Below are 27100 nucleotides of genomic sequence, written 5' to 3'. Positions count from 1 at the left end.
TCACGGTACAGCAGAGTTAGAAATATATTTTTACGTGCGACGAGATGCAAAATCACCAGCGTGGACCGCCAGCGCGCCCGCTCGCCCGGAAAATACGCGAATATTACGCATGAGCTGTCCCCCGTGTCGCAGCTTTTCCCGTTTACGTATTGCACAACGAGCTATCGGGAGGCGGGTATATACCTTTTAACAAAGATTGTTTATGTAAGAAAATATTTTCACGTCTCTTTTCCCTCCCCGCCCCTCCCCCCCTCCCCTTCGAGTATTTAATATTCTGAATATTGCGCGAGAGAAATCGTCTTATTGTAATTTTGTAATAACACCGGCTGTTAACGGTGAATGAAAGTTTTACAAGATGCCGTTTTCAATAATAATAGAATAGTCGTGTTAAAACGACTTCCATGCAAATGAAGAGAAAGAGATATGCCGTTCGGTCTGGTATAAAAAAATTCTGGAAGCGCGCGAGATTTCCACGAGGTCGTCGAATTTTTTTTTATTTTTTATTTTTTTTTTCGAGCCATTTAAATGCAAAGCCTGCGCTACGAATATACCTTAAATTAAAAGGGTATCGTATACTTTTTTTTTTTACCGAACTGAATGGAGACCGTCTCTTTTTCATCTCTTTCAAAATGCTCCAGCTCTTCTCGCCGTCTATTTGCCATGTGTATAATTTTCCGCGTTCCCTTTTTATTTCTTTTTTTCCATCGCGACATGCATACCGCTAATATTAATTCAAGAATATCGTGCTGATACGAGAGAGACGCGACGCTGGCCGGGTGAAAGAGAAACGTGTGGCGAAACCAATTCGAAGGTGTTCGTTAGTTGAGTGTTCCGGCAACAATTCACTATAAATTCGTACTAATGCAAGGTAACTTGCACGAGGGAATCTCGTAACTGCACAATTTCGTTCGTCAAGTTTAGGAAACGCGCGCAAAAAGTCTCGACGCTCGCTCGCGCGTTCAATGAATCCCAAATGCCGACTAATTATCGTCATGTTGGAATTAACCACGTCATGTCAAGGCGCCCGCGGCCACGCGTGGGCACGGTTTTGTTTAAAGCTGCACCCCGAATGCATAATGACGGCCCCGGTGATGTGCCGCTGGTGGGATGCCAATGTTGCGAATGCGGCGCCGCGTGTCAGTCTGCTTCTGACACACGCGGCTCGACCCGCTTTGTCTCGCGCCAGCCAGCCGTCTACGAGAAATTGAAATTTCGTTTAGACACTGCACCCGAGAGAGAAAGAGAGAAAGAGAGTGCAGTGTTCCGATGACGCGCGTATGGAACTTGATTAACCTCGTCATTCAACACGCATTTTGTAGAAATTCCGGCGCGCAATGACAGCGACGTGCTTGCATTGTCTTCCCTGTGCGACCCTCTGTGAGCACGCTTTTCGAATTTATCATATATGAATATTGAATATTACAAGCGAGGTAAGAAATCCTATTTTAATTATCAATAATTCGAGAACGAGGAATAATGATAAATAAAATTAATAATGAGACAAGATTCGCCGCGAAAGAGGTATCCGCTCTAAATTCTTTATAAAAAAAATCCGGTAAAATCGTATAAAGTCTTCATCGAGATGCTACCATCGTATAGTTTACGATCGAGCTGAAATTGTATTCTTAGGTTTCCGCGGTTTTCCGGAAAGAAAGAGCATGGGGTAACATACGGGCACGGTGACTACAATAGCGTTCGATTTTATTGGTCCTCTCCCACGAGTGGTGCTCGCACACGTAAGTACGCATGCACGCGCGCACACAGTTCCTTCTCTTTTCCCGTGTATACGTGCTCGGGGCGTTCGTTTCCGCGAGGGACGCGTACCACGTAACCAGACACTTGCCCCAAATGGTTTCCGTACAGTGCACATAGATTGCGGTTACACCGCGCCGACGACAGTCAGTAGATCGGACAGTGATCGAAGCAACCCACTCTTCCACGTTATGCGTCAAAATTTTATGATTATTATCGCGAGGCATGGTACGTCTGTACCTGGCGCTCACAATTTTCCTCGATCACGTCGATGGGTTTCCGAAAGAACAGGCTTTACGAGATAACGAAAATGAAACTCGTACCGCCCGTGCAGAATAAGCGAATATTTCCCTCGGTACGAAGTTTCGCTATACGACAATGTGAAACTCGATCAGACACGCGATTAAATGGCAGAAAAATACGGACGCGCAATTTTCAACCCGATGCTCGGGTTTTTACGCGGCGCCAGCTTGTCTCTTTTCATAAATTGCGCGGCCGCGACCGCGCTATTGTAATTAAAAAAATATATATTTTAAAAAATTGGGAAAAAATAAACCCATCTCCGTGATTCGCGTATAATGTACAGGACTCGGTTATTCTTTTTTTTTCCGGCGATTTGTTTGATTTCTCTTAACATATGTGCAATTATCTGGCAATCTTTCGCTATTTTTACGTTCATCGATATAGAACGCATTACGCGGAGTAAGCGCATGACGCGAGATTGCTGTCTTTACGATTCCTAGGGGAACGCTTCTGTCAGCGGGTGGCTACCAGTGGGATTAGCTACTCTCCTCGGTGTCCTACGCTGCTACTTTCGTATTAGCGAACCGTCGTGGGGTAGAGAACGAGAGCGAAAGAGAATGCCTTTCCTCGGCTGCAATCTCGCGGCGACAATTATGCTGCGGTAACGAAACGACTGCTCAACGGCGTTGTAATACTACAGCACGCTGATAGGCGAGATTAAACCACAAGCTTACTTAATCAGAGAGTCCTCGTTAAAAAGCATCAACATTCAAACGCATTCTCGGCATTGCAGTTAAAAAAAAAAAGAAAAAAAAGCTCGGAGATAATAATGATATTTTGCTAAATAATTAATAAATAAAAGAATTTATTTCTCACGCGAAATGGAAAAATGTAATACGGTTGGCGACGTTTCCGGGTATATCGCCGGTGTATTTGTTTTAACAAAATTAAAATTCTGAAAATTACATTTTCTATTAAAAGTGAACAAAATGGAAGCGCATAAATTCCCCCTTCTCCCGTCGTTGTTTACCGCAAGTGCTTGATTTACCGGGTACGCGCTTTGTCACTGATAGCGCAATCGTAAAATCTACGTCAATATATCGCGCGCATCTCCTACATATTTTATATATTAAAAACGTCACACGGCTTTGTCAATCAATATTACAATCTCGATATAAAAGTAGAGATGGGAGGAACGCGCGGCAGCCGGTATTTGTCATATACTGCGCGCGCTTTCATTTTACATCGGCCAGAGATTTTTCCGTATTTATTTTGAGTGGATTTTTTTATCGTGCGCCCGCCGAAAAACTCGCGGCGCGGACGAAATTCGAAGTTAAACGTCACTTTACAATCCGCGCGGGACGCGCATCGTCGGTACACTGCGAATAAAATTCGTATTTTTCCCATATCAATATTTGCAAAACTTTTCTATATCCGATCAAAATCCCGGCGTTGCAGCCTATCGGCGATAAAGCACGTACGGGAGGGGCAGCGGGTAGGAATTTTTTTTTTATATATCATCGTACCAGCGTGATGCACTTTAATCAAATCGATGGCTCGTTGCAACAAGGTTGTAACTCAAAAATAAATTACTTTCGATGCGAATCCATCGATAGAGCGTACATACGTTTCTTGCTAATAATGTAATATTATATTTTGCATTCATGGACGGTTTGAAAAATGTTTCATCACGGTTTCATAAAGAAAGAAAAAAAAGTGTGTTTTAGGAGATACGTACGAGATTATTAATCGGGAAAAAATTTTCTGCATAAACGTTTGACTTGGAAAAAAATTAACTTTTTTTTTTAAGATAAGTATCTTCCCAATATCGACTGAGAAATTGAATACTTTGACTTACAATGTTTTCGTGCCGCTATCAACGTCTAGCGCGCCTAGCAAATAAATTGAGCTGGTCAATGGATCGAAAAGCGATGTTCGTGGAGGGTCGGAGTTTAAATTTGTTCTTGGCACCCGCTTGGCTGACGTTGCGGGAGATATTGCAGGAGTGGATAATTTACTCGATTATTTAATAGCTCCGGTTACGGCTACGAGCCAAAACTTCACACGCATAGCATACTACGAGACGGCGAGACGTGCGCCCGGATGTTGCCAACTTTTGTGAATGGAATTGTGACATAACGTCGACAAAATTGTGCTCTTTCGAAATAACGTTACGGTGCGTCGCCCGAGAAGGAAGCGAATTATTCCAAGGCGTATTATTACGGGAAATCTTATTACATAGAAAATTTATTAAGCACCATTTCGCGTAACACGTTGCAAACTTATGTTATTTAAATAATATAATTTCCTTTTGCGTCTGTTTTATTTCGAAAATATTTTTATGTTTATCGTTCACCGGCTTTTGCTGCGTCCAAACGAATTTTCGGGAAACATAACATTGATAAATATGACAGTTTAAGTCATTTGCGTCAAACTCTTTAATTATAACATGCTGAACAACGGTCCATGTAGTTCCATCCCAGAATAGGATTTCATATTAAACCTCTTTTGCTGTCGGATTACTCATTACCGCGCTAACAACCTCGGGAACGTGCCGACCTTAATCACGATTCACAAATTAATCTCGCGGCACCGCCGACCAGCGGTATCGTTTGTTGACGGCACCGTCTAGCCAAATATATTACACGCTAGGATCCGGAAGACGTGCGAGTAAGTTATGATTGTATGCACGAAGATTACCCCACCGACTTCGGCAAATATATCCGTCGTACCGGTTTGTAATTTAATCGTCGGAATGTCGAGAATTCGACGCTTTAACTCTCCTGAATTTGCGTGTGCATCGAGACGGTGGGAAAAAAAATTGTTAAACCGACATGTATAATACATGAACGATAACAAAGCGCGGCTATTGCCGTATATATTCCGTATACTTATTAAATGTATATACGCGATATGATAAGCGTTTAATTAACGAAAATTATTTTCTCGCAGGTGGAAACGGCGATGTCGAGGATTCGGATACCGACGTGCAAGACTACAGCACGGACGAAGACTACAACGATGTTTTCGACTCGACCACTAACGGGTAAGCCTCGTATAGTCCGCAACCCCTATCGCCTTATCGTCTTATCGCAGGATTAAATACGAAACACATATCCGTCTAACTAGCGCCGCGCTTAATTAGCAATTAAAATTGCTATTGATCGTGTCTATCCGCGATGACCGAAGACTTCCTCTCTACGTCCGGGCGAAATTGCCGAGACAGGCAAGAAACCGACCCGGAGAACCCTTTTTAATTGCGTTACGCTTTTATACACACATACACATACACGCGTGCGCGCGCACATACATACAGTGGGTTTTTTTTGCCCTGTGGAAACTTCTCGTTACTGAAACGAAAAGACGAGATAAGAATACTTCATCGACCGTCAAACCGCATCGAAGTACAGGATAATCAGTTTATCCCGAAGGAAAGGAACGCGCGAGGATTCAAATATCCTCATTAACATTAACTGTATGCGTATTTGATTAATTCATTAAAAATCGGACTAAAAAGTTAGAATTGTCTGGAAGAGGCGAGAGAGATTTCAGAGATTCGTCTCTGCTGTATGACAGCAAATCGAGGCAAGGACAAGGGAGAAAGGAACCCTGCGGGGTTTAATAAGGAAGCGACTTGATTGGTTCGATTCGAAAGCTAATAATGCCACTTCCCCGTTGTAGGCAGGCCTCGTTTGGAACTGCAAAGGCTGCCGTGCGATTAAATTTGAATTCTCTGTCTCCCTTTCCACCCACTCACCCACCCACCTCCCCCCTCTTCCTCCCTCCGCCTACGAGTAAGCTAATTTGCGAAGGACGCGTCGATAGGGCCAATCGAAATTCCGCAGTTCAAATTTCATATCCGCATTTTCCCCGGGCGCGGCGATTGCCGAAGCGAGTTCCCGACAAGGCTTCTACGCGCGGTGTGAGTTTACAGCAGGACGAAAATATATTCGAAAATTCCCATCTCGCAGGGATGTCCCTTCGCGCCCGAGACCTCGAGTAGAAAAGTCGTGCAATTTCCGCGCCGCACGATTTTCTTCCCGCCGGGAGTCGATATCGACGTCTTGTCGCAATAAATCAATTTTGTCGTTATGCTGGAAAATTTAATATCAAAATCAACGTCAGGCGGAAAGAAAAGTTCCAAATTCGCCGGGAGATAGGCACCTTAAACGCGACTCGGCTGGCTCCGGGCGATCCTTGCGGTATTGAAAATTGAAATACGCCTCTTAAATTTAGATATCAACGCCTTTTGCTCGCGGAAGCGCTTTACTTTAGCAAAACTCGCAATTTATATAGTTTTAGACACCTCTCTCTCTCTCTCTGTGCAATTTTCTTCCCTCGAGAGTTTCTCGACATTCTGTCGCGATAAATCGGTCTTGTCGGTTAGAAAATTGAATATCGAAATCGATGTTACGTATAGAAAGAATCTACTTTTTTTGGGGGTTTTTTTTTTAATATAATTAAAAGGTTATCGTTTTAAAACCCTTGACATTTCAAATGTCTCTACGCAATATAACATAAGAGAACTAATGTTCTTAGATAAACCCACCCAGCATTTCTCGCACGCGGGGGTGACACACGAATCGATATACGGAGCACAGATTTATCATGATATATATTTCGACACGATAATACACTCGTCGTTATTGAAATTACATGCCATAAAACGCGCGTACGACACCTTGCTTCCAAGACAGCGTATATATCTTTGGTCGTTTCGTAAAATTTATATCTTCCTTTCGCGTAGTCGTACTCGAGGAAAATATATTTCGAGGATCTATATACGGCTATATATAATCACTTAATGCTGCAGAATTTTCACTTACTTTGCGCCGACGTCCGTAAATTATTACCGCGAGTAATATACCTTGTTTTTTTTTTTTTTTCTTTCTTTTTACAAAATTCTATCATGTAATTAATAATTACACCGCGCGGCCCATAATGTCGCGTGCTCGCGCGGGAGATAGTTTACGTCATTACGTCGCGACATAATGACACGGTAATGGGTTGGCCGCGATTGAAATTACGCGTCCGAGTCGATCGCGGTGACACATTATGGTCGTGATACGGATAGGGATGCCAGGGCCACGTACGCGGCCTACTGGCGCGTCTCGCGCTTGTGTGCGTGCGCTCGCACACAATATCCACGCACACTTCTCCAACGCGATCGCTATACATTATTCCACCCTAAATGCGGCATAGCTCCATTAATATTGATGCTCCGTTGGCCGTGGGCTTGTACAAGTAGCCACATCTCCACGGGATGTTGAGCAAGAATGGATCTATCCTGGAGAGGAGCTCTCGTAATCGTACGATTACGCTGCAATCGTTCGGAGAAGAATCTAATCCGATCAAGGTGGATTTAAATTTTCGAGTGCGCAAAGTTAGAGGCGTCGCGCTTAGAGGATGTTTAAAACGTTCTTAAAGTCAATGCGTAGGGTACGCGCGCACGCCACGCGGTTACATATGTGAAAATAAATACTAATATGTGAACTATAAGAGGAGAGAACCTAACCAGGTGTTAATCGATTCGTCTATTAACGATTATTCGTGTACGCGGCTCGTGGCGCGGTATTACTTGTACAACCGCGGTATCACCGGCAATAATCATTGGCACGGATATCGTTCTCTAATTTCGATATAAATGTCGCGATGTGCGTTTTGCTTGGCTATCGAACCCTGAGCAACGGTAATATTGCAACGTGGTACAAGCCTGAAAATGACGGTATCGTTCGATACTATTCCACGAGCAATTGCCAATCAGGCCGTAATAGAAACCATTATTTATATCATTATAATAACAAATATGTTATACGCAATAAAGATATAACCGACATAAATTGCTCAGCAATTGTGTCGTTCATAATATTACGATTCAAGCGAACCGATATACTATATAAGAGAGAATTACAAATGAGTTCCGATAGCTCGTGTTCCCACTATATTAAATAATATTTCGAAAAGTGTTACATTTCAACAAACAGATCTTTCGTAAAGAAAAAAAAAAAACCCCAAAAAAAAGAAAAAAAAATTAAATAAGTAAAAATAATGACGCCGATACGACGAAGTATTTTTCAAATAATATTTGACTTTGAATGCGCTCAATCCATTACGACTTTTCACTCAACAATTTGTATGTTTCCTTCCCGCATTAACTTTAACTTTCCAAGCAGGCGAGCGGGAAACAAGCTCCGCCACTTAAAACGTTGTCTCCGACATTGGGGTGCGGGACTAGCTCGTCGTTGAGCGGTCGGAGGGGAAAAGGTGGGTTAAACGTTGCATTATTTATAGAAACCCTGCAACCTCCTAATCTCCGTCTGAGACGGTCTTCTGCCTACTTGAAATGGCCAACGAAGAAAGTGACGTAATGTCGCCGGTGCGACGAAGTGTTAACGCTCCCCGACGCGTTTCCCCTAGAAATTTTCCACGTCTCGTCCGGAAATCTTAAAGATTACATCCTACTTTAATACCGTATTCCGCATCTCAATTCTCTCTGGTATTTAATTATTTACATTAGATTGCCCTCCCGCGACGAGAATAATTGAAACGGGAATTATTTTTCATCTTATTGTTATTTTTATTTCATTTTTTTTAACGCGAATTTCTAAACCTGTAACTCAAAGTTGGACGCAGGATTTTAAATTAATTACAGCAGAGCTCCCGGTTATAAGATTTAATCAGCGGGTTGCGATTCGTACGTGCTCGTTTGTCTCACGAAAACGCGCCATATTCGTGCAATAATGTCTTGCACACGGAACAAATATCATAACAACACACACGGCGAGGGACTGAACCGCGTAATTAGCAGACTCGCATACGCTATTATGTATCGCGAATACATGTCGTGGGTGTTCTGTAAATCCCTTTGTCGATCTTTGCTGTCGCCGCCCTCCGCCGTAGGGTAGAGCAAACTGTATATTTACTCCGATATTAATTATTTCCAACCGTGATCGATTAACATTCGCGACTCGGTCAAATGTTTCTATAATTAGATCTCATCATAAAGCATATTATTATTATTATTATTATTATTATTAATAATATTGTTATTATAATTATTAATATTAATATTATTATTATTATTACAAGTTATCCAACGTTTTTGGTAGATATATCAATATATTATTCACATTTTGCTTGTTACTTTGAGTGAAACAATATAAATATCTTAAGTTTTTAAATACGCAAAACTTTTAAAAGATTTTAATCCTGGGTTCGCGGCGCATGAATTGTCTAGAATTTTTTATATACACTTACTGTCAGAAATGGCATTCGTGGTGCTGCGACGGCGGCTAGCGTACGTGATCTTAACGTGGTGTGCATGGAATCTCACACAAAACGCGCGCGAAGATGTGTTACGGAGCACCGGACACAGAGGACTGAGGGAGAACGCACCCTATTATTACCTACCCCGTACTCGACGGTTGAGAGAGAAGAAAGTCACGTACGCCAGCCGCCGTCGCCGCTCGTCGCAGCAAATGCCATACCTGCCTTTCAGAGTACGTACGTATATGTATGTTATGTACACGGCGAGAACGACGGCAAAAATGTCTTGGTGATGAGCCGATAGATAAGAGCTCGGTGTCGCATTTACGTACGTAAATGTATGCGGTTTTATGTATATATATCGCGCGTCACGGCGAGTTAAGAATGCGCGCGCGTGTCATCGCGTGCGGCTCGCCGAAAGTGGAAAGGGCACGTTTTCGCTTCAACCGGCTGATAAACGCGGTGTCCGCTTCAAAATGCATAGAATTACTTTACATGGCGAGTAGATAAAGCGCAGTCAACCGGCGCGTTGTGCAACGCCACAGGCGGTGTACGTATTTTCATCTTGCGCCCGCCGCTACACGCCGCTAATTTCATACGCGCCACCCGGCGTCGAAAGCTGCGAGCCGCACGCTCGTGACACACGTCGCCACGTTGATTTTTATGCAATTTGCGCTGGGCGCATTTATGCACACCGCGCTGCACCGACAGGTTCTCTCCTCCCTCCTCCTCCCTCCCCCCTCGTTTTTTAATACATCCCGGAAATCAAATCCCTTTCCCGGATTTAATTCGGAGCAAGCTTTTCAAAGAGTCGTCAAATATGACTGCGAAATAAAGTGGATAACGTTTAGATAGATTTGTTTTCACTCGAGAGATTTAAATATAATTTTTTTTTTATATGTATATGAAGTACATTACGTAACGATTATCTACTTCTCTTACTCTGGCAAGTGCTCGCGTAACCGCATTGTTTCGCCGTGCGAACCAGGGCGAGCTTCCTGGCAATTCTACGCTACCGATGACTTACTGATCATAGACTGATTTATATTCAATAACCAGCGGTAAACGCGGGGTTAGTTACCACCCCCGTACCCACGTGCAATCACGTTCTGCCACGTGCAAACGTGGCTGATGGTACGTACACAGACGTTCCTCACGTCCGTGTATCTAAGGGCTCGTACACTTCAACCCAGTCTGCACGCACACAGACGGCAATGCAAACTCGATGATTGGCCCTCTGAGGAAGGATAGGGTCACCCTAACCGCCCTGCTTCTCCGTTTGTGTTCCTTCGCGCATATCAGCCATCGCTCGAATTCGCTTCGCAGCGAGAACGGCTACCGACCGGGCAACAATTTAATCGAGGGCTGTTTATAAACGCACGAGAAACGCTTTTTTTCTTTTCTTTCTTTTTTTTTTTTATTTCAAAGCTAGTTATTTTCAAGAAAAAAAAAACTGCAAATCTAATCGGTAAAATTCTACGCTAATCAGCCGTAAATATGTTTGATCCTCGAAATATCTTTTTCAAGCGTACTTCCATTCTCTTTTTCCTACCAGGCAGCAGCAATATCAACGCACAAAGGCAACCGCGGATAATAATCGCGATCGCGCGAACGCGTTGACACCCGAACGAGTGCGTATCTCTCGTTACAATGGTGCGTTGCAACATTAGCACGGCTGTCCGCGGCCGTGAACGTCAACGCGTGAAATGCGGCCGCGTCGGCGACATAATTAAAGTCACCCCCTTTTGTCCCCGCGTGCACGTTTCGCCTGAATTATTCCCGTGACTTTTAGGAATTCAGTAGGAGGAGGCGCGAAAACGCCGCCGAGTCGTATCTTTCCGCGAATATACGAGATTTTAAAAAATGTGCGACGCACATTTCGGGAAATACGTGCGCGTACCATTAAACGCGTCTCGCGGCGCCGCACGTTGAGCCTTCCACGATAAGAGAAATTTGGCGTCTTTATTTTCATGAAAGGAAAAGAAAAACTTGCAGAGAAATTTCGCACATTAATGTATTGGAATTTAATGTATTAACGTTTATACCGCACACGTGGTATTCGAATCGTTCACTCGAATTAGTGTACGAATCGCAAGCGCGACCATTTGATTATCTCCGCCCGCCGGAAGCTGCAATTGATTCACGTCTCTGAAGTGCATTGCGTCGAATTGGTACTATTGGTACTCGAATTCGCTGACGATTATCGCGCTAATACGCACGAAATCCGTATCCTTGAGGGCACGATATTAATTCATAAGCGCGGTCGCATAATTTCAATTTTAAATACAATACATTTCAACTCTATTGTTTTTAAATATAAATCCTGCACATATCTGGCGTCATCTCGTACGCAAATACTTTTAAGAAGTTGCTTATATTTTATACTTTTTGCTACAAAGTTTGCGTTTTATCAATTTTTTTTTCTTTTTTTTTTCCCTAGAACCGACGTGGACGCTGCATCCGGCACGAAGAGTGGCACTTTAAAATTCGTGAGGACTCTGACAAACATCTCGAAAGATGCCGGCGGCATTGCTCATATGAGATGCGAAGTCGTGGGCGACCCATCCCCAACGAAGATACGATGGTACAAGAACGAAGCGCCATTAGAAGAAAACCGACCGAAAATTACCATTAGGAAAATACACGCACAGGTAAGCGTGATAATAAAATTCTAAATTAAGTATTCTTAATTTGTACCGTTTCTCTAGAATCTTGTGCCCGAAGAAGTTTGTTGTTCTTTCTGATTTTTCTACCCTTCTGCGAGTGCTTAATTGTTTTTAATTTTTAAGTGCAGTATAGTAATATAAACGTGAGTACGTGTTGCATTTCAGATGCACGAACACGCGGCGAAGAACCTGGCAGGAAGTCGATTAAAGATCACAAATTTAGACGTTTCCGACATCGGCTTTTATACTTGTCGCGTCACCAACGGCAAGGATCAGATTCAAAGTGAAGGGACTCTGCGAGTTGATTCCTCAAAGAAATGGCCAGGTAAATTATTCACCATTTATAACTAATTTATAAATTAAATCCCTAATAAATTTGCATGATAAATTAAATAATGAACAACGCCACATTGTATGTGTTACAACAATAAACGGGGGTCTTTTTCCTTTTTTCTTAAAATCGATTTTACTCGAAACCTTTAATTACTTCATCAATTAATGTAATTAAAAGTTCTGTATTATTTAAATCGATTTTCCGCGATTGTGTTATTATTCCAATTAAAATTTGACCGAGAAAGATTTTTCATATGTATTTAATGTAAAATGACGGCCGAGCGAATATAACGCGGCTGCGTTAACGAACCTCGGTTGCAACCATTAGGAAGGATAATCGTATCTCTTTCGTAGTTTTAAAGCCACGCGAAGCAGTTCGCCCATAATTCGGGGTAGTTTACATTTCGCGGGAATAATTAAACATGCGAGTTTTAAACACGCGGCCCGTAAAATCCGGCGAGTATGATATTTCCACGTCACCGAGGAAACGAGTTTCGAAGGTGGGCTCCGCGGCCGTAATTCGTTTGCGAAACAACACCGTAAAAAACATTTGTAATGCGCGAGGTGAATCGCGACATTTTACCTACTCCGTCGCGACGAAAATTTTCGAGTAAGCGCATTAAACGCCGGGGGTTACGGCGTATGTTTGACGTGAGGGCATTATCATAAAACGTAAAACCGTCTGACTATGGAAACGACTATACAGCTTGGCGCTACACCAGCTGTATTGTTATCTTGCGGTATGCAAGGGCGTAGGCAGAATTCTCCTGAAACTATCTTATCCTAACTTCTCGCGATATTAAATTGGAATTATTAAGGAAAAAAAATCTTTCTTCTATGAGAGACTTTAATAATCATTTCTGTGAGAGCATATAAGTGACACAGATTCTTATTTTGAAACTTCTGAACTAATACGAGGTCCGAATTGATTATTTATATTACTGATTTGATCGACATCAATGAGTAATTAATATACAAAAAATATTATCGAATAATTTATTCAACTATTATTTTTAAATCAGTTTTATTTAATTTTTTTTGTTTGGTTTAAAAAAATTTTTTTTTTTTTTAATTTATTTTTGTGACGCGTCTTTTAAAGTATCGTATGTTCTCACAAAATTATTTTGTGATCTTTATTTTTAAAAAATCATAAATTTTGCACCTTTTAAAAATACCCTTGCCTACATCCTTGTGTTATCTTGCCTGGCCTAGTGGGTAGTTCGCGTTTACGAGGCGCTACGCTTTCACCCCCTCCCAAGATCATTCCAGTTAATGTGATATTAGAGTAAATATTTGAAAACTCTAACTAAGAAAACGCGCAATTACCGATAAATTGTCGAGTCGTTCAAGCGCTTGAGCTCCAAGATTATTTTCGAAACTGAGAATAACGTTAGACTGCAAAACTCCGGTTATTCGCAGTCCTGATTTTTATCTAGCGTAATGTATATTATTACGAAGTGAATTTTCCCGTGCAATAATTGTCAAGTTTAAACGATCGCATAACGTTAAATGTCCGAGATGCATTTCGCTATTACGTTCATTTGCGCAGATGCGCCATTTCGCGAACGGTTCGGCTTTTGCCAGGTAATAAAAAGGAACTGTACTAAGCTTTTCTGAAGTCCCGCTCGATTTTCAGTCTGGAAAAGGAATCGTAAAAGTAATGCCGTTATACGAATACCGCGCTCCTTCGCCGTAGTGAAAATCGAATCGAATTAAGAGGAAGTGAAAGTCAGGTTCGTATTGTCGACGGCCGAAGTGGGACGACGAAGAAAAGCTCTTTCGTGCTTTGGCTTCGGGAGGCACAAAAATAAGAAACTTAACGTGGCCGTAAAACTGTCAATTTGGAAAGAAATTCACGATCGACGTCTGTTACAAGAGTAGATGAGGGACAAGTTCGAAGAACAGTATACAGGATACAGGAAAACCATTTTATTGAGGTATGTTTCAGATAATTTCCGTTTTAAAGCGCAGCTATTTATCGAGATAATATCAGAATAACGATAATAGCGGTGCTAAGGTACGAAACGACGAAAGTTGATTAGCTTTGTTTAAAATAATTACTTAAAATGATTATCGGGATTAAATTACTAAAACAATAATTGGCGTATTTGTTTGTCTGTTCAGTGTACCGTTACTCAGCAATAACATTCATTATTCTGTTTACCTAAAATCGATATTACGTATAATTGATAACGTTACGCGACAAGAAAATTAATAATTTTTTAATATTACATTTGGGACCTCAAAAGGCATTAAAAATTATTTAGCGAGATCGTTAGCTGTTCATTTCGACGGCATAATATTTTATTTAAATAAATCGACGATAGTAATTCGCCCACTGGCAATTTATCGTTTTACTTTTTTACTTGGAACACGCGATATACATTCCACTTCCCGAGGTTGCAAATTTTTCTCTTAGCACTCTTCTCACGAGATCTCAGAGATGCACTTCAAGAACTTCATTATGCGTGGTGTAAATTAGTTTCAATTTATCGTAAGGCGAGGGGGCAAACTTCTTAAAGCCAAACTCCAAGCATTTCCCGGCGACGAAGTTATTGCGCGACAGCTCTGACAAATTCTAATCCAGCCCCGTAGTGTTTCGCTTAATGCGTGAAGTACAGCAAGAACGAAGCAAACCTCGGTAAAGTCTACCTCTTGAAGATAGACAAACCGTACCGGCTCTTCTTCCGAGGTAGGAAAGTTTGTTGTTAATACCGCGTGAGTAGAATTTCGAAGCCACCGGTTCAGCAAACTGAGCTCGAGTTTCAAGAGCGACGGTCAACCGAAGCGTACCATTGATCGATCGCAAATGCATACCTAATGATTTCCTAAAGTCGGTGGATGTATCTTGTTTCATTCTCAGCGACCCCGATCGCATTGCGTTTCCCGGGAGAAAAAAAAAATGATATCCGAGCGAGACGCGCGACTTTTCGCGATTCGAAACAGAGATAACATCGTGCAAACAGACTAGAACGAAAGTCTCGCGGCCCTTCCGGTCTGATTCGGCGAGTCGGTTCTAAAAACCGCCTTGTCTCTTGGTGGCAGTGCCGCGCGTCCCGGCGGAACTTCCAGTAATAAAGTTTCCGAAAAGCTCTCACGCCCGTGGGCGATGAAACAAAACTGGCGGCGTTCCTGGGACGAAGTTACCGCCGAAGAGACGCCCCTAACAAATTCTAATCTAATCCCGAGAGCCTCGGCTAATGCACGAGAAGCGACAGGCACCTCTCTTCGTGCCGTGTCCCCGTTCCGCGGAAGGTCCTGGCCCTTCCCGTCCCCGTCGCGCACGACGAACTTTAATATTAGCACTCTGCAAGTCAAACTCGATGTTGGAAAATTCAAACTTCTTTCCTCACCGCGCCGGGCGTCCGGCCACCCTCCGCGCTTTTCCGAAGCTTAACACCGTTCGCCGAGGGGTGGGACGTCGGCGGATCGCGTAAGATCAGCGAAGGGAGACTTAGAAGATTGCGAAGGGTGCCGCGAGGGGATCCGATCACCCGCGATGACAAGAGATGGCTTCTTTTCGGGTTACGAGGAACCTAATCGTCCGATTTACCACCCTCATCAGGGCCGCGTTAAAGTTAGTCGTACATTATCCCCGTTAGTATCAGCGCGTCAATCTTATAAGATTTAACGCGACATATACGTCTCATTCCGACGACGATGAACAATTTGAGTTCGTAAAGTTCGTATCCATTAGAGATATTGCCCGCAGTAACTTAGAATGCATATACACGTTTCACGGAAACCTATACCGATCGCCGTATGGCAGCTAAGATTTACCTTCCCTGTGTTTGCAAGCGATTGTTTCGCGTGATATGGAAACCGACCAAATTCGCCGCACGTCGTCTACATCGTAAACTCCAGGCGCAATGAAATTCATATCGCAAACGCGGAGCTTGGCGTACGCTAGTTTCAGACTATCGTTTGCGATGTATCTTCTAAGTTTGGCAGTCTATCCTCTAAACGTATTTATTCTTCAGCTTATCGAATTGTAAATTATACAATTTAATAATTTGATGAAAAATGTACGTACTTTGAGAAAAAAAAATCTGTTTTTTTTCTAATAATAACGTTCGCCTGTATCTGTTAAATATTTATGAAACAGAAGAGCGGCACTCTCGGCGAAAAAAATTTAGTCAAAGAGCACGATGAGCGATAAAAAAGAAAAAAAAAAGAATCCTTATATATTCACATAGAACACATTTTCATATCGTTGCCTCTCTTTCTCGTTGGAAATAGATGGCTCCCGTTTTGAATAAGCACGATATATCTCCCTCTCGCCGGTCCCGATGACGGCGAAACGATAACATTTCGCTTAGCAAACTGTGTGACTCAGAAATAATAACTCGTTCGCTTAGTACGGCGTTCACGTTCCGCGACTCTTTTTATTAGCGCCGTCGAAGCACGAGGGAGAGGTTGAGCAACACATCGGTTGACGACGGAAAATTGGGAAAGGTAAATGGCCGCGTTAAAAGGGTGTCCGACCCGCGCCTTCCTAATTCAGTTACCCCGTTGCCCTCGGGTTTTTAACCCGAAGAGGCGGAACACTTAGTTACCTCGGCACCCGTCGTAGATTTCTCACGCGCCCACTCGCCTCGCACGCAGGTGGCAAAATATGAAATATCCATCCCCCGCTCGTGAAACATTATTATTACGACCCTCTATGTCCGGAGAGCTTTTTGATAACGTTGGAAAAATAATGAAATCCCCCTCTAGGAACTTGATATTTACGCTCGCAAGAAAGTAGCTATTTCACTTTAATTTTATTTATTATATATTCTTCACGTGTATTTCTTACTCTCCTTCTTATATATTCTTTAATTGCATCTTCATTTACTCTCTGCTCGCGCAATAACTTCGAATTAACCCTGAACACGATAACTCAAACGTACGAGTTTCAGTAGCATCAGCAATTAAATTGTTTTCATTGTGACCCGTGTCAGTTACGTAATAAAATCAAAATAGAATTACAAAAAAAAAAATTAATATTTTTAGCGCGTACCTATATTATTGTGAATATTAAATTCGCGTGTGTCTACGTCCGCGGTACCCGGTACCTATATTCATTCTACTCATCTTTCGTTCGCCGCACGTTCAGATAATCGCATGTAATTAGACGTCGTCATTGATTAAATTACACGTTATTTATGAGAGGCGCATCCCGGCCGTCCCTTAGTTTTTAATCGCCGACTTTCAATCGCAGGATATCGGAGGACTTTTAATATAGGTCGGGGAATATCGACGTGAGGTGAGTCCGTTCCACGGACCAAGCCGGCCAGACGCATTTTATGCGTACATAATTGAAAAAGTTTCGCCATGTTCGCGACGACAGGAGTCCGTCTCTCTCCTCCTCTCCGCGCGTTACGATTAGTATTCTGTGTAGCCGCCGGCTGCGGTAATAGCTACGACGACGTGATATTTATGAGATTTTTTGTCGGCTGTATGCACACCCGAGGTACTCGTTGTATCCGGATATTTCGCGGTTAGCTTTGGCTTTGCCGTGTTCGCGAATTTTTTTTTTCCCCTCAGATCGACATAAAGGTCCTTTTTCTCCCCGCAAAACGACTCTTTATGACCTCGTATATTAACTCCTACAATGGCGCACAAAGTTTTTGAACTGAAAGGACCGAGGATTTTAAGGGCAAAGTTCCAAATCCCTTATAGATCTTTTTTGCGAATGTCTCTTTTTCCTCCGTAAGTTTACGTTTGATATGAAATTACACAACCGTCGTGAACGTAAAAAAAGTTACCTCCGCGCGCTCGCTAAAGTCGTTTGTCGCGTATGCATTAATATTCCGCGACGCAATCGCATTGAATGCATCCAGCCGAGACAGCTGCATCTGTATCGCGCGCACCGACGACGCGCGGCCGCATTCTGCGAGCGTACTTGGGCAACGCGTTTCTCCCACGAGAAATCAACACCGCGTTATCCTTGCTCGCGCGGAGGCTGTTCAATTTACGAGGAAGTTAGGGCACACAAAGCAAGCGACACGCTTCGACAGGTAGAAACAGGGGAGCGAGACAGAGAGGGGAATTTTGAACTACTGCAGATAGGTATGTAATCGCGCCCAGATAACCGTACATATGCGAGCAGCGGAGGAGCTAAGATCCTATCATTGCGGCAGTTGCGGCGTGTAAGAGAAATGCCACGATAATGAACGCTCGCTCCGCTCTCATTGCCCGTCGATGCGCGCGAGTCGCGCCGCGCCAATTGCATTACGAAAGCGGAAATGATATGTCACACGGCGAGTTTGAGCGAGATTGTTTTATCGTGCGTGCTTTGTGCTTGAAGTTCGAACAGCCTTATCTCGCGATACGCAAAACGCATGTTCCTACGTTCTTACTAGGACGCGAGCTTACTAGCTCGCGATTGCGGTTTATTTTGTTTGATTTGTTGCGCTTTGTATCTTCCGCGATTTACAAAGTATCTCTAATTAGAAACAAATAATAATAAGATTTTTTTTTTTAATATTTTATATATGAAGAGATTTTTAAGAGAGCCCGTTACAAGCGGATTTGAATTAATCGACGAATAAGTTACGATTATCCAACGTGATATCTTCGAGCACTTGTTAGTTCTGCCTTTCCTCGGGTAAAGGTTTATGTTTACACGGTTATCGGAGCACGGAATATGAGACGTGCAACTTTCCTCGACGAACGGATGATGCATGCGCCGATACCCGGTTATTGAAATACGATATACGAGTGCCTTCACTGTATCCAGTCGGCATAATAATGCGCGAGGCATAAATTCAACCCGCGAAAAAGTCCGCTGACGGGCCTGAATATAAGCGTAATGTGTGTCCGCCGACTTTTATGCGTTATACCGATCGAAAGTTGAATTTTATTCGCATGCGAAAACGGATGAATTATGCAAAGAGCGAAAATAACGCCCTGGGCCCTATCAATTTCTATCGATATTTAGATTCTATTTGCTCCGAACGAAAGAGAGAGAGAGAGAGAGAGAGAAACATTATTTGAGTGTAACTTTATACGAAATATCGACTGCGATGTTACGAGCTGCGATTTACAGTCAAGCACGATTAAGTAGCTTAACTGCAAACTCTCGACTACGTTCAAAACTTTGTCTGCAAGTACCGTGCGCGTAACACGGACAGGGGTTTATAGTTTCCGCCAGTAATTTGGGCCATTAATCAACGTACTGTTTGGCATGAAGCAAAACTGGACCGGGCCTCGTGATGGAATGATATATAAAATTACTATTATTTGCCATAATTTCTTCCTCTCTCAAAATGAAACCATCACTTGCTAGCATTATCCACACTTGGAATTTACAAAAGAAAAAAGAAGAAAAAATTATATTTCAAGCTTAAGCTTTCAAAATGTCATAATTTTTTGTATTATATTCTGTTTGTAAACGGTAATGCTTGAAGTTACCTGCGAAATTGATGGGAGGAAAATGTAATTTGTGGCATGTAATCCTAACAGACTGCGAAATAATCTTTAGAATGCCTACATTATCCCCAGAATCTTAAAAGGCCAAATAAAGGATGTGCAAATAATCCTATTTTATCCTGTTAAAATTAAAGCCGCGTACATGTATAATATAGAACCGGATTTCGTTAAATTTTACCATAATTAAACAGTACGGCGGATCGTAAATTCTACATTTAACCACATTTTTTTTTTTTGTTTAATTCGAAGCTCTCACTGTGCACATACGTCATCATTTCATTATGTTTTAATCGCGATTTTTAATTTAAATCGCAATCGCGTAATTGGACATTTGTTAAAAAGGTTAAAAGTAAATCTAATGCGATTAATCGCAAAAAAAAGGAAGGAAAAACCCTTCGAAACAACATCGTATCGCTTGAATGGAACTTGTACGTGGCCAGTACACGAGAATACATCCGCGTGTATCTTCCCACAAGCGAAATATAACTCACATCGTCTCTTTTTCCAACCGGTACAACTACGAAACGGCTGTTTATTTCCTGCACATTAATCTCGGCCGAACAATCTCCTTCTCTTTCTCTCGTACTTTCGAGGTGCACAATTAACCGATTGATTGATGCCCGGTGATCTTTTATTTCGTTTTAAACGCCGATACCTCCCAACTACGCCGCGCTTAAGCCGAATTTACACGCTTCGCTCTCGATGAGCGCCCCGAATAAATCATCCGACACGAGTGCACCTGGATGAATGCGTGTTTTTATTGATGCGTACTGCCGGAAGAAAATCAACCGGCGGCAATTACAATCGGTATAATTTCAATAAATTTAATTATAATTTGCATAATTTATCGCGTAATTCACAATTCAATTATCAAATTAATATTCCACTCTATAAATGCTACCTTATGCGGATTGTCGCGTTTCCAGCCCTTCGAATAAATATCGGCGATCGCGTGTCTGTAATCGAGAATCGGACTCGTTGCATTTGTACCAGCGCGTATCATATCCCGTATTATTCCGACGCGGTATAAAACATTTTTTACATGGCATTTTTAATCCGACAAATTAATGAAATATTAAATAAAAATTAAACTTATGTATCGCTTGTCTTCTACAATTTTACACGTAATTTGAAATGATACGCTAATAAAATTAATATTTAAAATCTAACGCCCTGATTACAATAATATTTCTTCGATCAACCAGCGTAGTATTAAATTCGTCGCTATGGCTCGTATTTTACTGTACGATTAAACATGTTCGGCCGCGGAATCTCGTCTGCTGATCCGCCATGCTCGTGCAACGAGAGAGATGGAGAGACGGACAAAAAGAGAAAGACAAACAAAGATGAACATTGCGAACGCCAGCATTACGCCAAAGGTCGAGCTTATCTTGAATCGAGGGGTTAGTCACGCCTGCCCTCCTCTTCTCTCTCTCTCTCTCTATCTCTCTCTTTCTCTTTCGAAGATGCTTTCGCACCCCGCGGCGCGGCTTTAACTTTGTACGAAAGTTAGGCACCGCTCACGCCGAAAGCTTCAATCTCGGGACACGCGCGGTCCTAATGAGATAGGTCTTGCCGACGGTCCCTTAATGAACTCGATCAACGTTTAAACGCAAATTCTAGCGGTCCTCTCGATATATCATGTAATGGCATTGTGCACACGTTGTTTTCCAGAAATAACATTATGATAATGCTGTTTCCTCATACGGGGAGATATGATAACGCGGTTTCCTACATGACGTAACGAGAGACGAGATACAGCTGACAAAACTGATATATACAGCGTGCACTTTAATAAAAGCAAATCGAAGTGAAGATACAAGGGGGCTAGAAATTTCCTAGGAACGTACAGCTGATATGCGCGAAACGCCATGGGTTATTTTTATTCGATCGATACTAGGAATAAAGTGCGCGACAAATCGTCCAAGTGCGCACAATGCAATCAGCATTATTAACCGAACGCATCATCCATTTGTAGGTATGATGTAACGAGCTGATAGTTAAACTATAGCCGGCTGAATCGAAGCTGATGCGATTAATTGGTTGCATGTCCGTGTTCGTTGCGCCCAGTGCCATCAACGAGACGGGCGCGGTGAAACGTAATTATCGTCGCTCGGTTGAAACAGCCTGTACTTGTTGCAGCGATATATACGGCGTTATGTACGATACCGGGGTACATAAACACACGAGAGAGCATTCATATATACACGGCCGCGCCTCACCTACTCGCGGCGAACGTACAGCAGATGCATGGTGCTCCGTGCACTCGCTAACACAAAACACGCCCTCAGCCCCGGAGGCCCTACAAGGATAATTTGGGATAACCGCGCCGGTAAAATCTGCATATCAGGCTTGTATGCTCGGAAAACTTGGGACCCACTTTGAATTGAAGTTAACGGAACTCACGGATCTTCCCTATCTGATCCCCCGCCATAGTTCCACCGCCGCGCATGATTAATACGAGACTTATTATAGTTCCCGTTTAATTTGCATAAGTTCAAGAGATGAGATAATCAATATATGGTATTGAATAAACGCGTCCTCGTGTGCAGGAGTATTAAAAAAAAAAGAAAAGAGTGAAAAGAAGGCAATTTCGAAAATACCCTACGACGTTTGGCATGCAGTAATTAAAGTCTTTCGTTTCCCTGTTTTTCGAGATTCCACCCACGTGAATTACCGTCCTCCGCGAAAGGTAATGCGACGAGTGGCGTGACACGGAAGCAAGTGCGTGCAGTAACGTACAGCTCGTACATTCGCATTACTACAGACCGCAAATTCTTCTCTCCCGCCCAAATTTTTTTTTTTTTTCTCTTTCTTTTTAGTTTTGCGGCTACAAGTGCACGCTCGTGAAAGCGCTCAATTTCGACCGCTTCTATTCGTTTCCACCGCGAGTTCTTTCGCAGCTGTATAAAGTTACACGCTGTTCCGATGAGTGTACTCGTGTACATACACTTCAGACTCTGCGAATGACGGACGGATCTAAAAATGAGTGAAGAAAGTAAGGAAGGAAAGAAGGTAAGAGGCAATAAGCACGAAGCACGTGAAGAGGGGTTCCGTAATTAATGACTCGATAAAGAATTTCACGACGAATTAATGTCTTTTTTTTTAATTTTTTTTTTGTCAATTTCGAAAAATTTAAAGAATTAATTATACATATCGAACCGACTGTTTCTTTTAAAAATTAAATACTTTTTCATCAGTATTGTTTGCCACGACTTTCTACAGACTTTCTTATTTACAATACCGGTCTTATATTCCCGAGAATCGTTATCAGCCAATTCATTAAAAGGTCGCCTAACACTGTTGTACTGCTTTTTCATTCTCGTTAGTAGCCTACGGATTCTACTTTTCGACCAATCTTATCTCCGTTACAAAGCCCCTGAATGTCCCTGTCTTTTTGCCCTTTTTTTTCCCCTCGTATTCTCGCTTCTTTCGTTTATTTTTAAAGCATTACTTCGTGCCCGAAATCAACGTTTTTCCCAATAAACACTTTATTATAATAAATGATGAAAAATACCTTTTTTTATTCTCGTTAATCTATGAAAAAGGGACTTTTCTAAAAAGAGCGATTTTTAACGAACTTCTCTCTATAAAAACGGATTGACGGCCGTGTATGAATCGACATGGGCCGCGCGTTTAAATCGCAATTTTTTTTCCCTCCCCCTCCCCCCGTGCTCCGTACGGACGCGATGGATTCGCGTATGCTCTGGCAATACGCCGCGGCAGATTTTGCATTGTATAGCAAACCGATGGCGCTAACACCCCTAGTCCCTCTAAAAGCCGGGATTAAAAGACTTAACAATCCGCGTTTCGCGTAATCTCGCATGAATCTTCATCATTTGCATTCCCGCCACGGCGACCTCGCACGCAGCATCCACGCGTTCCTAATCCTCTAACGCGCGCAAGTACCGATGCGTACCTGTATCGATTTGGATGCTGACACGCAAAAGACAGGGAAAAAAGAAACGGAACAAAGACACGAGGAGAAAAATACAAAAGATACAAATATTATTTTACAAAATAAAAAAAAAATTTAAGTCGAAAGTGAATCACAAAGAGATTTTTATTGAGTGGCTTAGAAAAATAAAAATAAAAAAAAAAAGCAATTATGATCGCGCTGGAAGTTACGATTATTTTAACAAAAGCCGCGAACTAATGAATTTACGAATCAGAAATTATATTAATTTAAATGACAATGGATAAAGAAAGAGGAAAGAAATTTCATTATGTACCGTGAAATGAAATCCCGGATGGGAGCTAAACAAGAAACATAAAGAAGTGCAATGAGCAAAAAAAGGCGGTGGATGTTACCGTCAACATTTTACCTGGATGTAACTAAAGCTGGCTAAACAACGAGCGAAAAGAAGATTAAAAGATAGAAAAAGGATGAAAGAGGTCACAGGGATAGTTGCAAAGAGAAAAATGTTTCAGATGAGAAAGAATGAGACGGGGATAGAGGAAAGGTGGGAAACATGAACGAGGACGATGGGAGGCTATTTACCCGCGTCAGAAGATGCGGCAACCGACAGTTCGGTTGAATGTACACGGCTTGTATAGTTTAACCTTTCACATGCTATATCGTATTGCCCAAGGCGTTTGTGATATACGGATAACGCGCCGAGATATGAACTTCATGGTCTACCGATTGAAAACCGATCACGTTGAAAAGTTGCATGCCCGTTGCAAATTGTAATGCCCGCTCGCGCAATAAGATTATTAAATCGCGATTTAAAACAAGTATATTTTAAAGCCCATTACAGCGGAGAACTGAAAAGGTGAAACGGTTGCTTGCCATCAGCGGCTTTTGTGAATTCAATCAATATAGATCTTAACGTGAACACCGTCGGCTCGTTCTCCGCGAGTTATGCTCGGCCGAGCACAGTTTGCCGATAACGGGCAGCGCCCGACTGAAATCAACGATCGGATTTTGCGAGCCCGCAAGGACCGTGCAGCTGCATAGGTCCGGTTTATCGCGCTCGGCCCTTGTCACTTATCGAACCTATTGGCCGACCCCCGGTAGCTATCGTCCAGATCGCAGGTATGCGACCGACACGCGGCACGGGTTTCGACATCTGGCACCGGCCGCGCCATCGATATAACGGCGGTCAGAGAGAGGGGGGAGGGAGTAAATTCGAGAGAGAACGAACGGTAGCTCTGGTATGCAGCGCGCGGATTAAGCTCCGATCGGACAAGCGATTCGCAAGCTCCCTCGCCCGCCGACAGATCTCGGCTGCTCCGTGACGCGTGAAATGGATACACGCCGCACGCGAGCAGCGCGTAGGTCCAAACAATAAGCGGAATTATTAGTCTTGCCCGGGCCGTGCCGCGGCCGGCCTACAGATCGATGTCACGATGTTCGAGCGTCGCCGCACCGCGAGAAAAGACCCGTCGACGCGTCCTGATCGCATTTTCCGCGTTATCTCGAATTTCTCGTCTGTTAATATCGCGGAAGATAGAAAAATTTTTGCAGGAGACAAAAAGACGGATATTACAAACGCAGCCACGCTTTATAATCCCGGACTCCTACTTTTAAACGAGACGCGGAAGAATCATCCCTTTCCTCCAGGGGCACCTAGTCGCCATGTGTCTCGTAAAATTCAATCCGACGATTTTTGAACACCCCGTGTGCATAGGTGCACCCGATAAAACGGATAAAACGTAATGGTGCGGTGCACCCTTGTATCGACATTTCGGATAATCCTGGGGATCGCGCAGCGGCGCGTAGAAACGCCGGACTGTGTAAACTATTGCCCGGCACCAGCCATGTATTTATTAAACACGGTCCCACCCCACGTTGTACCCATGGACCCGTCCACCCTATATCCCCCTTGCCCTCAGGAAATGATACGCGGAATGAACGCTGTCGATTTATACTTCTCGAACATCACCCCGCGTCTCCCGTTCGCAAAATATACGGAAACGCGTGACCATCATATTTTCTCTCTTCGATCGGTCCATCGATACACGTTTCTTTCTTTCTCGTTCGGTGACGTTCAGTGAGTGACGCTCGATTTTCGCTTTTTATTTTTATCGTGAGAATATGACGAAAGTTTCAACAAGAGGAAGAGAGAGAGAGAGAGAGAGAGAAGCGCGCAAAGTTTTTATCATTCGCATTTATCGAACATTGTTGTACGTATTGTTACAAGCTGCAACGTATCGACAGGCTCGAGTGATCAATCGTTTTCTACATCAGTTAAAAAGCTGGATAATGCGAGAGAAACATTAGAACAATTTTCTACTTCGAAAAGACTAAAAAAAAATTAAAAAAAAACATTTTATTTTATAATTTAGACACTTTAAATTATTCTGAAAACGATTATATATGATAACGATTGCAGATCACTGTCAAATTTTAATAAAGCAACGTTAATAACAGTACTTTTTTATTACATAGAAATATCCGCGTTTTAAAAAAAATTAATTAATTCAAAATTAATTTAAAAAATTCAAAATTAATTAAAAAAATAATAATAAATTCACGACGTTAAGTAACTCGACGTACTTGAACACGCTGCAATATTTTATTTACCTTTCGGGCGCTATGCTCGTCGAATTTCAACGACACATAATTATTTCGAGATTACGTCGCAACAGTTAATACGCGAGCGGGCGTCATTGTAATTTCCATTGTTATAATCTCAATGGTGCATCTTACCGTCACGGCATCCAGTGAATGGAACATGTTTTGTGCGTACAATAGAAATCGAATAATCGATATCGAGTGTCGAACGTGCGAAATCAAACATTGAGGCCGTCCATTATGTTGCGTTGAATATCGAACCGCTTTGTATAGCGGATGGAAAAGTGTTTGTATCGCATCGCACGCCCACCGATGTGAATTAACATTAAAATATTGAAAGCGCCAGAATAAAATCATTGTAATGGTACGCCTCATCGTCTTGAAACACTCGGGCTAGACTGACGTTTTAGAGCTCGGCATGGTAATAGCACGTGCATCGTACGCAACGTATGACCGGAGTGCGTAGAAAATTTTATTAAACGCGGTCTTTCACGTCTCTTTTATTTTAAACGAACGCGCGACATAAATAATCAAATTTGAAACAGACGTTTGAACAATCGGATTAATCGCGTTTTTTTTTTTTTTTTTTAATGCATGTTATTATTCGCGAGCGAGTAATCTGCAATAATGAATGAATTTATTGTGGAATAAATACTTAGTCGCTTTATTCTTGTAAGAGCATTTTATTTAGTGAAAAACAACCGGGGTGCTTCTTTCAATTTGTCCACGTATTTTTCACGAACGTAAAACGCGAAATAACCATAATTTCTCGATACCGCTTACGCTCCCGGAAAGTTTCGACACTTTAACGGCATCAGCTTAAGACTTTGTTTTTACGTGGATTTCCACTTTCCGCGCTCTATCGGCCGCTCTTGACTATCGATTTACGATCACCAAAAGGCAG

The 27100-nt window shown here is 42.5% G+C and overlaps 2 protein-coding genes across 3 annotated transcripts in view; one reads left to right on the top strand and one right to left on the bottom strand.

Annotated features, from left to right (window-relative positions):
• The window catches only part of Ror (tyrosine-protein kinase transmembrane receptor Ror), a 189272-nt gene that overhangs the window by 145961 nt on the left and 16211 nt on the right, over nt 1–27100 (top strand). The window contains exons 2-4 of one of the 2 annotated variants that reach the window (XM_070660548.1): nt 4948–5041; nt 11702–11912; nt 12093–12252. In XM_070660548.1, coding sequence (XP_070516649.1) covers nt 4948–5041; nt 11702–11912; nt 12093–12252 — 465 coding nt within the window. The other variant, XM_070660550.1, reaches the window with a different exon arrangement.
• Nucleotides 1–27100, bottom strand: part of LOC139104841 (uncharacterized) — a 142519-nt gene that overhangs the window by 111657 nt on the left and 3762 nt on the right. The gene's annotated exons all lie outside the window — the stretch shown is intronic.

Source organism: Cardiocondyla obscurior, linkage group LG08 (assembly GCF_019399895.1).
Source record: "Cardiocondyla obscurior isolate alpha-2009 linkage group LG08, Cobs3.1, whole genome shotgun sequence".
Lineage (NCBI taxonomy): Eukaryota > Metazoa > Arthropoda > Insecta > Hymenoptera > Formicidae > Cardiocondyla > Cardiocondyla obscurior.
Note: the sequence above shows the minus strand (reverse complement) of the source record. Positions and strands in the feature narration are given on the sequence as shown.